Here is a 13,675-nt window from a genome sequence, read left to right as displayed (position 1 = left end):
CGCGCCAAAAGGCTTTTTAATACTAACTTTTTTTTATAATATCAACTTTCTTTTATAATACTAAATTTTTTTTATAATACCAACTTTCACTTTTATAATACCAACTTTCATTTTTATAGTATCAACTTTTTTTTATAATACCAACTTTTTATTATAATACAAACTTTCATTTTTATAATATCAGATTTTTTTTTTAAATAGCAACTTTTTTTTATAATACCAACTTTTTTTATAATATCAACTTTTTTTTATAACACTAACTTTCATTTTTATAATATCAATTTTTTTGGTCTCGCTTAGTCAATTTTTTTTTTCACCATGTAGACGGGCCTTTACAGTTCTTCACTGGAAAATCTACATGAGGCACATGGTCATGGATGTCCTGTCCTTGACTTGGCTGTTGGCTGCTTGGGTAAAGGTAGGCTGCATGCATCCCCAAATTAGTTTTGATATAGGGGATGCGAATCAGGCTCTGATATCGCTTCCGAGAAAATTACCGAATAGCTATGTATTTTGCAGAATTTTGGCGACTTGTATTTTTCAAAAAACTCAATGTGTATTGTTTGAGTTATTTGATGACGTAAATAGAAATCAAATAAAGATTCAAATAAAAAGAACATATGGCTAGAAATCTCTCTTTCTCCTCTATTTCTTTTTGTTTATCGAAATTAATTGAATTAGCAAACAAAACTCTCAAGATAACAAAAGACGGCAAACTGTCAATCAAAGTTCTCTATCATTCAACTCTTTTTTTGGTTAGCAGATTTTTTGCTAAGTTCGGAACGGTTTTGTGAGCCTGATTCGCATCCCCTATATCAAAACTTATCAGAGGGGATGCGGGCAGCCTAGGGTAAAGGGTAAGTTGAGTAAACGCTGAGTTGAGTAAAGTAGACGAGATGGCACTTTCGATTTCAAGCGCAACTTTTTGTTGTCTCCATGGAAACTTTGAATTTCTGCTGAAAAGGGTCTGGATCGGTTGATGGATTTTGGTTGGCAACAAATAGGCCATTTCACACTCGAAATGAATCATGGGTAATCAGGACTGGTTGCGCTCAACGACTTCCGGTTGGCTAGACGCAAAAATCTTTAAATTTTTTCAAAACTTTGGACCAATAATAAGTCGTCATCAGCGCGCAGTGGCCCTGATTACCCATTACGCTTTGCGATTGTGAAATGTCATCATCCAGTCTATCAAAAAACCTTAAGTGGTCTCCAGGCTAGGTGTAATCACGCTAAGACTCTTTCTACACTTGATCGATTATACACGCATAGTAAGCGAGACAAAAATTGGTGTTATGAAAACTAAAAAAAAAGTTGGTACTATAAAAAAAAAGTTGGTATTATAATAAAAAAGTTGGTATTATAAAAAAAAGTTGGTATTATAAAAAAAAAGTTGGTATTATAAAAAAAAAGTTGATATTATAAAAAAAAGTTGATATTATAAAAAAAAGTTGGTATTATAAAAAAAAGTTGGTATTATAAAAAAAAGTTAGTATTAAAAAGCCTTTTGGCGCGCCATACTCATACATCGCCCGCAAAAATTCACCGTCGTTTCTCCAATTCCCCCGTCCGTGCCGTGTACCTACTAAGATAAGATTCTTGTCGTTTTTTTCCGGGAACATACCGCTATTTTACCCGGGATAGGTTATGCGATTGGAAAGGGTTTGTTTCTAAAGGTACACAAAAAAGATCTTGAGTTTACTCACGTCACGAAACTGCAATCTCGGTCAAAATATATTGAGGAGAATGAGAATTTTGGTTAATTCCTTGTTTTTACTTTTTACCTTTAGCAATTTAAGTTTGGGCGAGAAAGTCGCTTTATTTTGGGCTCTACTAATTGATAAATTAGACTATTGGACCTTTGGATTTTATTTGGACCCTATTGGACATGGGGGGGCGTACGATATATTTCGGGATTTCCGCACGAGCAAAATTCCTTTCGGTATTTCGCTGTACGGTCCCCCTCCCCCCTTGGACCTTTTGGATCCTCAGATCCTAAGCTCGTAAATATTAAGTCTAGCGTTAAAACTTACCCTTTCAGCCTAATTTAGAGCGTTTCCATAAATCGTTTGTGGTTGTTTTCGTGGGAATGAATGATACAAATAATAAAGCAAACCTGTGATGGCGAGTAAGATGTTTACTTTTCTTCTTTGCTGCCTCCTTGTTAATTTTTCACGTAAGTTATTTTATGATGCTTCTTATTATTGAATGACAAAGCTTTTGGCCTAAATTCCTTCCTCGCTTATCATGATTTAGTTTAATCTTGATGCTCTTCCATCCAGGTGTCCCATGAAAAGAGGTGCCCGGGGGGGGCACTCGATTTTGAAAACAACCGTTCGACCAAAAATCAGGTCTCTAAAATCAGACCCTTACAGTGCAGGAAAAATTTAGCTGAAAATAGACCCTTATAGTGCAATTTTTCGAAATTTCTCAAATTTTACCTCAAAATTTGGTATTTTTTTCAAAATTTACACCCTTACAGTGCACTTTTTCCCACTTGCCCACAATTCAACCCTTACAGTGCACTTTCCAAAGTCCAAAAAACCTACCCTTAAGGGCTGCACGTCCGGTAGGTCATTTACCTGGAGTGCCCCCCCCCCCTGGGAGGAGGTGACACTGTGACAAAAAAGGGGAGGAGAGAGTAATTCTTTTCTTAATCCATTCAGACACCCCCTTCTCACAGAATCACTGAGACTCCTTCCCACTGGGACCCCTTCCCACTGGAAAAATTGGCCAAAATATCATCCCAAGTGGAAAACTCTACTCTTATTTTTGTCCCCGCTGAAAATAATCAGATAAGCAAACCCTTAGTACAAAATATTAAGGATCTGGACCATAATGTTACAGCCATCCCAAATCCATATTGTTTTATCTTCCGTTCTACAAGTTTTCTTATAAGAACATCCAAAATTTTGAAGGGCTTCAGATGTTCTTAACTTTTTGAGTTTTAAGCCTAAAAATGTTCTTATTTTCGCAATTTTTTGAGTATTTCTATCCATTTCCCTAAGAAAATAGGTGTTTTAGGGTCCGCAAAGGCATAAAATGTTCCTTGATAACTCTTGTTCTAGATTTTCTAGACATCGAAGCTTTATGTTCTAATATAGTTTGTTCGTATAAAGAAAATGTGTAATCGTCGCGAGATATTTGTTTTTCATCTCTAGTAAGTAGGTCAACAATTGGACGTTCGAATGTATCAAACAGTCGAATTGTCAATGGTGAAACCGCTCAACCCCACTATTGGCCTTGGATGGTTTCTATCGACATGAACGGTCATCATAATTGTGGTGCAAGTCTTATTGCACCAAACTGGGTATAATCACTACACTACCTTAAGGGAAGAAATTTTCGCGAGAAGAAATTTTCGAGGAATTTATGTCGGAATTTATGTCAAATCTCAAACTCTAAATTCTGCAAAATGCTAAAATACCCGGAAATGATCGACAAAATGACAACTTATTCTGACTATAAAATCGACTCGATATCGGTATTATAACTCTCTATTTTACACTTCAAGTTTGGGGCATGCTTGAATACAGACGTCGTGGTCGCACTGCCACAGTTTTACAACAAACGAAACTACCTATAGTTCATCCTAGTAAGTGTGGCAAAACCAACATACCTTATGGTATATATTTTGTCGTGTTACCAATTTTCGCGGGTACTTAATTTCGCGAGTTTTTGGGTCATTTTTCGCGAAATTTAATACTGTTTAAATTGTTCAAAATAACAAAATCGCGAAATTAAATACACGTTGCCCTGATGGACGACGGCGTTTTGAGGGAGTAGCAAATTTTGTACACACCTTATGTGAATATTATGCTGGTTATATACCAGTCAATTTTTATTTAGATTGGATTAAAATTCATATTCCAAAATTGTAAGTAACAAATCAATATTTAATACATATTATGAATACGTTATAGATAATTCCAAGTCCTTTAGAATAAGATAGTCAACAAAATCATTAATCTATCAATCATTAAGAGGATAATTAGCGACTCATAGATTATACTTTTCCAGTCTTCCAACCTCAAACTTGTTGTCAAAGGCTTAAGATTCAGAGAAAGTTTGTATGTTTGACGTTCGAAAGCTCAACATCGACGTCTTCTCCTCCTGCTCCACCAAACAAGTTGACATTGTGTATTTGACGGCCTTGTGGGTTTGGGATGGAAGATATCTCAACTCCGTTAACAATAAAAGTGTAACGGTATTCTCCGTTTGCTACATAGCGGTGATCGATTTCAAAAGAGTAGGTTTGATTCAAATTAACAGTAAAAATTACGATTTTTTCACTTGGTCCCGAATTATAACTATAAATCGAGATTTCTTTATCCGTATGGAGATATATTGTTGGCACACGACTTCCAAAAAAGCGATAAGCTGCTCCAGTTGTTGCCACTAAAAGTGCTAACCGACTATTTGGGTATTCTCTACAGATGAAATCGAAAGATAATGACCATTCTGTGGACAACCGACCAATGTTCCCTATTAATCCAACCTCACTTGGCTTGAACGCTTAAATGGAAATTGAAATATTCGTGTCAAATAAAGAAGAATGCAAAGCTTCTAGACTGCAATTCAAGGAAATAAATGTTGTTTCAGAAATGCATTTTCATGGTAATTTTGCTCGCAAAGTGATAAAAAGTCGCATGTTGGGATAGAGATAGGCTACAACGCAAACCAGATTTTTTTAGAAAATCGGGAAACTTTTTGGGAAAAATCGGGAAAATTTGTTCATAATCGGTGGAAAATTTCACGTATTTATACTAAAAACAGTACAGATTCACGCATTCACACAATTAAAAAAGTGGATTTTCACGTTCATTTAATTAAGTTTTTTTTTTCAATTCACGCATGCGTGCAACCAAAAAAGCTCATTCAGCCAACCACTGGGAGGAACCCATTCAAAACTGCTGCAGGTAATAAAGTGAACAAAAAGTCTTTTAAAGGTTGCGCATGTAAGGACATAGAAGATGCTAGCGTTCGTTACAGTCATAGTTAAGGTGGGAAAATATTGCAGTCTGACGTTATGGTGGTATACAGAGAAAGAATCGGCGGGAGGGTTTCAAAGAAACAGACTGGCAAACTGGACTGGCAAACTCTACCGACTGTAAACTCTTTTTGGCAAAAAAAACCGTTTGCAAGTTTTCTTCGGCTTTGGGTTTATTCCTTAGGTAGTGATTTGTCTTAGCATTTTCCAGTAAGAGCACCTCTCTCTTATAGATATTTTCATAGATTACGTCAAGAGCAACGGTTATCTTGATTTCGAAATATTTCATACTGTAGGAAACGATTCTGAGTGGAGTTCATGAATGAAGTAACATTTAAAGACTTGAGGCATTTGATCACCTTGGTAACGGTTTCAAAAAGAGGCAGTCGTTGCACTCAAAATTATATATGAAGGTTCCAATTTGAAGCATATTTCAAGCCAACCATAATCAATCAATTGTGGTACAAAGTTTGAATATAATTTTGTTCTTACTACTTTTTGGCAGTAGTTCTTTGTTCTTACCTTCAAGTCTGGTGATTTGAGGCTCAATGCCATGGTTATTTGGAGGAATGCCCAAAATCTAAGAAAAAGCATATCAAAAGTGCATGAAATTGCACGACTAAAATTTGGGCAGACTGGGGAGACATATATTATAACGTTTTTATTTTGGAGGTCCTATAAAAAATAAATATCTTTATTAAAAATTAGGCAAGAGAAACGAGTACGAAAATTTTGGGGTATTTTCTCTCTATTTACCCGAAAATTGCGACATATAAAATGGAAAAGATTTAACGGCTTTTCCTCTGTGTTGTTTTGGGAATAGAATATTTTTCTGAAAAGAAAATAATAATGTGCAACCATCTCTTTTTATCCAAAAATTATATAAATAGTTTTATGGCTATTCATCGTTTTATCAAAAGTTTACATTAATCCTGTTAGCTTAAGCAGTCAGTGGAAAACACTCCCATTGTCTGGAGTGGGTGAGTGAGTGTGCTGGTTAATGTATTTGGCTTTCTCAAAATGGGAAAAAGGCTACTGAAGCGGCGGCTAGAAATAATGATGTTTTTTATTGGATAGTTTCTCATAAAAAGAATTGGTAGGGCCTGGAAACGAGGTTGACTATACAGGGTGTCCAGAAAAAAAGTACGGTGTTGAAAAATGATTCTGAGTAGAAGGTTGTTGCGTGTGTTTAACAAAATGTAAGAAAATATATAACAATACAAAAATTGTTTTTACAACAGTCATGATTAAAAATATTTAACTTTCTTTCGATTTTCATGACGTTAAAGTTAAATAATATATTTCCTTGACAAGTTAAAAATTGTACATAACTCCGAGTTTCATGCTCTCCTAGCAACCCGGGGGGGGGGGGGTACTAGGGCAAGATGGTTACGGGGATGCTCCGCTGGTCAGGGTACCTTTTTTAAACTCCACGAGTCCCAGGTAGGGTCGCAAAAACAAAAAAATAGAAAAATCAGTCCCTCGTAGGGTGCCTATTTTTGGAAAATTTGGGAAAAAAGTAGAAAATTTGAGAAATTATCTGAAATTATTGGAATTTCAGTCCCATTCAGGGTTACTTTTTTCGAAAATTTCGAGTTCCACGTAGGGTCCATTTTTCGAACCTCAGCGGAGCACCCCCGTCGGTCGACAAGGGTAGTACCCCCCCCCCCCCGGGCCTAGCAATCGTCAGATGTGAATAAAATCAAAACATTAAAGATATTGAGAATTTTTTTTGTAAAAGTTATTCATAAAAGATGACAATAAATCATGACAATAAATATGACACAGAGATAAACATTGCAAATTTAGTGAAACACACACAAGAACTTTATTTCTATAGAAGTGGTATTATTTTTCCGGACGACCCTGTACTAATCATGGACAACGTTTGTTCATGTTCACAACGTCCAAGTAGCGTTAGATGAACGTCGATACAACGTTGTGTACAAGTTTGGATTATCCTTCCTCACCTTACATTCAGCATTTGCTTGACAGGAAAAAACTACAATAATTGCAAGTGTACAAATTTTGATCATGATGAAAATTAGATCAAGAAAGAAGTTTTCAAAATCAAAATAACAATTTTCCGTTTTTACTATAAATTGGAATTTTTTAACGATTATTCATTTTAAAATTTTTCAATTTTTTGATGACAATGTCATGATAACTTTAATATATTATTACATACTTTTAGTCATCACCAAAAGACAATTTTTGCTCAGTCGTGCCGAGTTTTAAAATAAGCTCCTTCAGGGAACGGAGCGTCAGTTTGATTCACAAGTTCCTTCCCATTGACTTCCAAGCCCGAAGGGCTAGACTCAAGACTCCAGGATGGGAAATGACCCTACTTTATTCCCATCCTGAGCGCTCGTGCGTGGCTTTTACACAAACGCTGGATTGCGAAACTAAAATCTATCGCCAGATTTAAAAAATGTACAATCACAGTCGTAATATTTGAGAAAAAAGGGAAATCCCTACGAAATCTTTTAACCACAAACAGTTTGGAAGCGCTCTAAATTAGGTTGGAAGAGTAGAGTTTTCACTCTGAGTTTTAGCGCTTAGGAGCTTACGATCTACGGATCCAAAAGTTCGAGAATGATCCAATAGGGTTCAAAATATAGCCTAGTAGTCTAAAAACCCCTCTCGGATTTAAATACTCGAGTAAATTTATCAATTAATCAAAAAGCGAACTCTTGCCGCGAACTTCAAATTTCGAAAAACGAGCAAGTAAGCTAAATTCTCAATGGATTTTGAACATCATGATTGTAGTCCTCGAAAACAAAGGAAAGGAATCTGTCGTCATGACTACGGCGCGTTTTAGGTTCGTTCTGGATAGGAAATAAGTGGCGTCACTTTTTCTTGCCTGGGAAAGGTTAGAGATTCTACTCTAGCCCTTTGGGATTTAAACTCAATGCTTTCTCCGAGTGAAAGCCTGCTGACGAGGAAAAAATACCAATAAATTATTCAACTGGAAATTCAGCTACATTGAAACTTATGGCGATTATTCAATCCGGTTTATTGATTTGATACACCTTTTTTTATAAGGATATCCAAAACTTTTGAAGCCTTCGGATGTTCTTAACTTTTTTAGTTTTAAGACTAAAAATGCTCTCAACATGTTATTATCTTCACTTTTTCGTTAGTTTTTTTCTTTATTTTCCTACGAAATTGGCTGTTTTAGGGTCTGGAAAGACTTAAAATGTTCTTGATAATTTGTTCTTAATATATTTGTCATCGAAGCATTATATTCTTATATAGTTCTTGTTTTTATGGAAAAAACTGTGTAGCAGATTTAGTCTTATGGAGTGATATTTCTTTTATGCTTTGCAAAAGCTATAATCATTTTCGAATAGACGATATCGGCTTTACCGAATTCTCCCCGAATGACTACCCATGATGCATTGCGCAAAAAAATTCACGGACGATAACCCAAACCCTAACAATGCATCATGGGTAATCATTCGGGGAGAATTCAGAAAGCCGATATCGTCTATTGAGATTTTTTTCAACTAAATAACAACAACATCAGCATGACACCAGAACTTAAAGGGACATCAAAGTACTGACGAAATTTGTAAACAAATCGTATACAGCGGAATACAATATCAATACAAAAAATGTCACATGTCAAAATAAAAAATAAAAACAGTTATGGCTGATTTAGATTGTTTCAATTGTTTTACAAGTTTGTTTTGGACACGTGATTTTAATTGTTCTCACCCTGATGGACGATGGGCGCTTAGAAGGAGTAGCAAGTTTTGTTCACACCTTATGTAAATATTATGCTAGTTATATACTAGTCAATTTTTATTTAGACTGGATTAAAATTCATATTCCAAATTTGTAAGAAACAAATCAATATTTACAAGATATGTAAAACAGAATATTATGAATGCTAGATTAAACCTAGACGATCCTATCGTCTACACAAGATCACTAAAAAAGGGAATAGTTTAGGAGAGGCGTGATAAATTCGGGTGGAGTAAGCAGTGGCGGAGGTGTTTACAGTGCGTTTGTTCCAAACTCTCTGCCGTCAATTTTTTCCCTTAAACCGCCCTGACGCCCTAACTCTTTCTCGCATTTACTTTAAACAGACGATAGCATCGTCTAGATTAAACCTAGCGCTTTTTTTGTTTTCTTGCAGTTTTTCGGAAACCCAACGCTAGAGACACTTCAAAAAAGTCATTTATCTTAAAAAGATAATTAGTTCAAGATACCTTATCGGCCCTTTTCACGCCGGCCCTAATTTAACGCCAGTCTTTATTCCGCCACAGCCTAATTCTGGGCTTACGCCAATTAGGGCCGTAAATAACGCCAAAACTTATAAAAATGGCTACTTATGCTTCAAATTAGTAAATAATGACTAAAATTTACGTTAAAATGTCATTTTTCAGTAGTAAACTGTTGAAAATCCCATCGAAAATCACTGATTTTTAAATATATATTAAATATTTCACTGAAGTTTTAAATATGGAGTAAAAACAATGGATAATTTTCGTCTTCGAATCATACCTAAAATCCTTTAAATTGAGAAATAATGATAAAGAATTAACGCCGCTTTTAGGTTAAAATTGCTAAATCTTGGTGTGAGTGGAGAGAACGAAGATGTTTTGAATAATTTGACTGGTCGAAATATCTCAGCCTTAATGGACAAAAATGAACCTAACCTAAGGAAACCAAACAGAAAATGGAGAACAGAAAATGTAAAATGCAAACACCAATTCTTGAACTTAAACCAACTTAAAATGTAACAAAACCAAAAAGAACCGAAATAAAACGACAGTAAATTAAACTTCAGTAAAACGCACCTCTCACACACAAGACACTCACTCAGGTCTCTCAGGTCGTGTTCAGACCTGAAAGTTTAAGTTTAAGGTTTAAGTAGTATTTTGTTGATATGGGAATTCAATTATAATCACTTTTCTTTTGTCATCATCGATTGGCGATCTCGAGGAATCTCCTTTCCTAATTTGAAATCATGTCATCTTCTCTCTTGAGATACTTTGAAACAAAAAAGATTTCAGGGAATCCCTCTGCAAAACACTAATTCGTGTTCGTTGAAGCCATTACTGCTAGAGATGCTCCGAGCGTCTCTAAGTCATAAATTTCACGTTCTCCTTTCATAATTTACAAAAGGAGCATGCTTTTCACTTGCAAATTCTGATTTCGTCTATTCAGAAAACTGTGATAATATCGTAAAAACTTTTTTTTTAAACCAGAGGGTGATTCCTTTTTAAACTTTGGTTTAACTAATGAGGAGCGTGCCGTTGAATACAAAAGGAATATAAAAGAAACATGTAGACCTAATTGCTTTAAACCTTGGTCTGAACACGACCTCAGTGTTGAACTAATTGCTATCTACAAAATTTACAGTTAATAAACATATCCTAATTTCCCTAGAGGAATTACAAATGAATACAAAAGACACTTAAAACAAAAGGGACACTAAACAAAAGAGGACTCAAGAGACACATGAAGACTAAAAGACTCCACAGGGAATACCAATTAAAACATAGAAACATAAACAGCACGGGCAATTAAATGTTCATTACGATGGAGCAGTTTTCTCCATCAACACTTGGCCCTTTTAACGCCGGCCCATATTACGCCACGAGTCCAAAAATAACGCCAATAAGGGCCCGTGTAAAAAGGGCCGATAAGGTAGATCAAACCTTTTCACTCTTTTGATATGGTTCCTGAAAGGACCTCTAAACCCCTATCCCCTTGAGCTGAAGCTACGTAAGTTTATTGGCTGCAATGACTGGAAAAAATTTAAGCACCATGTTAGAATATTTTGAATACAGTAGAGTTTCCACAACACACAAGAAACATAGCAATTAAGTCTAGAACAATTAAAGTTTAGAGCCTAAATAGTGTGCTCAAGCTTGTTGTTCAAAGGCTTGAAATTCAAAGAAAGTTTGTATGTTTGACGTTCGAAAGCTCGACATCTAAGTCTGGCCCTCCTGCTCCACCAAACAAGTTGACATTGTGTATTTGACGGCCTGGTGTGTTTGGGATAGAAGATATCTCAACTCCGTTAACAATAAAAGTGTAACGGTATTCCCCGTTTGCTACATAGCGGTGATTGATTTCAAATGAGTAGATTTGATTTAGGTTAACATCATACTTTATGATACCGTAATTTGTTGACGAACCAAGATGGCTAAAAATCCAGATTTTTTTCAAATGAAGATATATTCTTGGCACACGACCTCCAAAACGGTGATGAGTTGCTCCAGTGGTTGCCACTAAAAGCGAATACCAGTTATCTGGGTATTCTCTACAGATGAAATCAAAAGATAATGACCATTCTGTGGACAACCGACCAATGTTTCCAATCAATCCAACGTCACTTGGCTTGAAAGCTTAAATAGAAATTGAAATGTCCGTTTTAAGGAAAATTAGGCTACAGGGTGTCCCGAAAAAAAGTATCAAGTCATATACCAATTCTATAGAAAGAAAGTTCTAAATTTGCAATGTTTATCAAAGTTTCTCTCTGTGTCATATTAATTGTCATGAGACATTTTTTATAAATAACTTTTGCAAAAAACTATTCTCAATAACCTTAACGTCATGAAAAGTTTTAATCCTAATGACTGTTGTAAAAACAATTATTATGTTGGTATGCATTTTCTTACATTTTGTTAAACACACGCAACAACCTTCTACTCAGAATCATGTTCGAACTCGATACTTTTTCTTCAGGACACCCTGTATTTCATATGATTGATTTGTTTTCGATATTTCTCTGCGTCATTGCAGCAATCAATTTTTTATGGTCGAGCACTCTTTTGAGAATTGAGATTATAAGTTTTACAAAAGCAAAAACAATGGAAAAGATTTCTTGAAATCACAAGTCAATTGATTGATGACAAAAAATCCAACTTCTTTTTTGAAGGGAAATCTGCACAGATTTCTGCAATCCTTTTCTTTAACATGCTTTTTAAACTGAATAGAAAATAGCATTTAACTAAAAAAGTGTTACAAGTGGCTCTGGGTAGGAGAGGTTGACACATTCTTTTTCCAGCTAGCCATACTGATCATTTATCAAAAAATATCATTTTTTTCTAACAACTATTTTTCTTACCTTCAAGCTTGGTGATTTGAGGCTCAATGCCATGGTTATTGGGTGGGATGCCCAGAATCTGAAAACGATCGTTTCAAAAGACCATGAAAATATGTTAGCATTAATGTCACTAATTCTGTAGCGTAGACAGGGGATGAAGGAATATTTGCTAAGGAGAGCAGATTTTAAAGACATAATAATTATATTTTTAGACCACGAATAGGTAAGTGCTTTGTCGTAAAGATGTGCTCTCTAACTCCGATCGTTCTTCACCCCTGTCTACGCTATGGACCAAAACTTTCGTAATTACAATTTAATAACCAAAATTAATAGTGTACCGTGAGTATCACAGCGTATGAAGATTACGTACGCTCATGCAAGTTCTAATAAGAATTTCTAAATCATTTACAAAAAAATGAACTCCCTAAAATTTATGAAAATGCCCGGACATTTCGCTCCTTACCTCATTTTTAGCATTTGCTTGACAAGTAAAAACAACAATGATTGCAAGTGTACAAATTTTGATCATGATGAAAAATAGATCACGAAAGAAGTTTTCAAAATCAAGTTAATGTCTACCCTTCCGTGTTAACCATAATTTTATTTTTTCTTCGATTATTCAATTTCTAATTCCGATTTATTTTTGGTGACAATGTTATGACAACCCTAATATGTTAATAAATGCTATTTGAATCTTCAATAGATTTCTTGTGATGAAATTGTGGTTCATAACTGGCCATGTAACTTTAATAGTTGATTGAGGATACGCCAGGCTTTCTGTACCTCCTGAAAACAATCCCTAGCGAGTTTATACATTTGCATTTTCAAGGACAGCTGAAAGACTAAAATGATTCGGAACAACCCGCAGTTTATTTGATCCGTAAAATCGATGACGGACCTCAGCCAATCAGGATCAAGAGAAATCAGTAGCTCGCCGTTTCCGTCCCAGAGAAAACACACATACATAACTCGCTACTCTCGCTACTGAGAGGAAGTGATTTGCGTGAATGTTTTTCTTTCGTTTGGTGAGTGCATAAAATTCGAAAGAAAAATATTGAATGAATTGATAGAAAATTGCCTAAATACAATTAATGTCGATTACGTTTTAGGGTGGGGGGGGGAAGGGCGCACTGAGGTAGGAACTACTTCAGACTATAGCATGAAAAGCATAAAGCTAGACCACCTAGCGATAGAAGTTTTCGTGTTTTGTTAAGTTACGTAACTTACGCCATTATGGAAGCAAATATTCGAGTTGCGTAAAAGATCGCCTCTACAGATTCGAACAGACACCCCCTTCTCACAGACCCAGTAGGATATTTTCAGCCAGGGGGGGGGGAATAACGGACTGAAACTTGATGGGGATCGATATTCCCATATCTTTTATGACTGGGGATTTAAATTCCATTGTTGTAGGCAAATTCAGTGGGGATGGGAAATAAAACATAATATTTTACAGTGAGAATTGATTTATTTGATTATTTTCAGTGCGGACAAAAATTGAAGTGTAATTTTCAACTGGGGACAATCATTGAATTTTGCTACTCAAGCTAATAATGCCATTTTTAGAGCATTTTCAATTATAAATTGTCAATTACCCCCGAGCAAGGCTAACTCCTTTC

The 13,675-nt window shown here is 35.5% G+C and overlaps 1 protein-coding gene across 1 annotated transcript in view; it reads right to left on the bottom strand.

The window, feature by feature from the left end:
• Window positions 1-10,409: 10,409 nt before the first annotated feature.
• LOC136822264 (uncharacterized) overlaps window positions 10,410-13,675 on the bottom strand; it is a 43,361-nt gene continuing 40,095 nt past the window's right edge. Inside the window, exons 4-5 of the mRNA XM_067078503.1 lie at window positions 12,078-12,135; window positions 10,410-11,355 (exon numbers count right to left, since the gene is read on the bottom strand). Coding sequence (XP_066934604.1) covers window positions 10,898-11,355; window positions 12,078-12,135 — 516 coding nt within the window. The 3' untranslated portion in view covers window positions 10,410-10,897. The remainder of the gene's footprint in view (window positions 11,356-12,077; window positions 12,136-13,675) is intronic.

Source organism: Clytia hemisphaerica, unplaced genomic scaffold, assembly GCF_902728285.1.
Source record: "Clytia hemisphaerica strain Z4C2 unplaced genomic scaffold, Clytia hemisphaerica genome assembly, whole genome shotgun sequence".
In the NCBI taxonomy this organism is placed as follows: Eukaryota; Metazoa; Cnidaria; class Hydrozoa; order Leptothecata; family Clytiidae; genus Clytia; species Clytia hemisphaerica.
The sequence above is the reverse complement of the archived record's forward strand: the minus strand, read 5'-3'. Positions and strand labels throughout refer to the sequence as shown.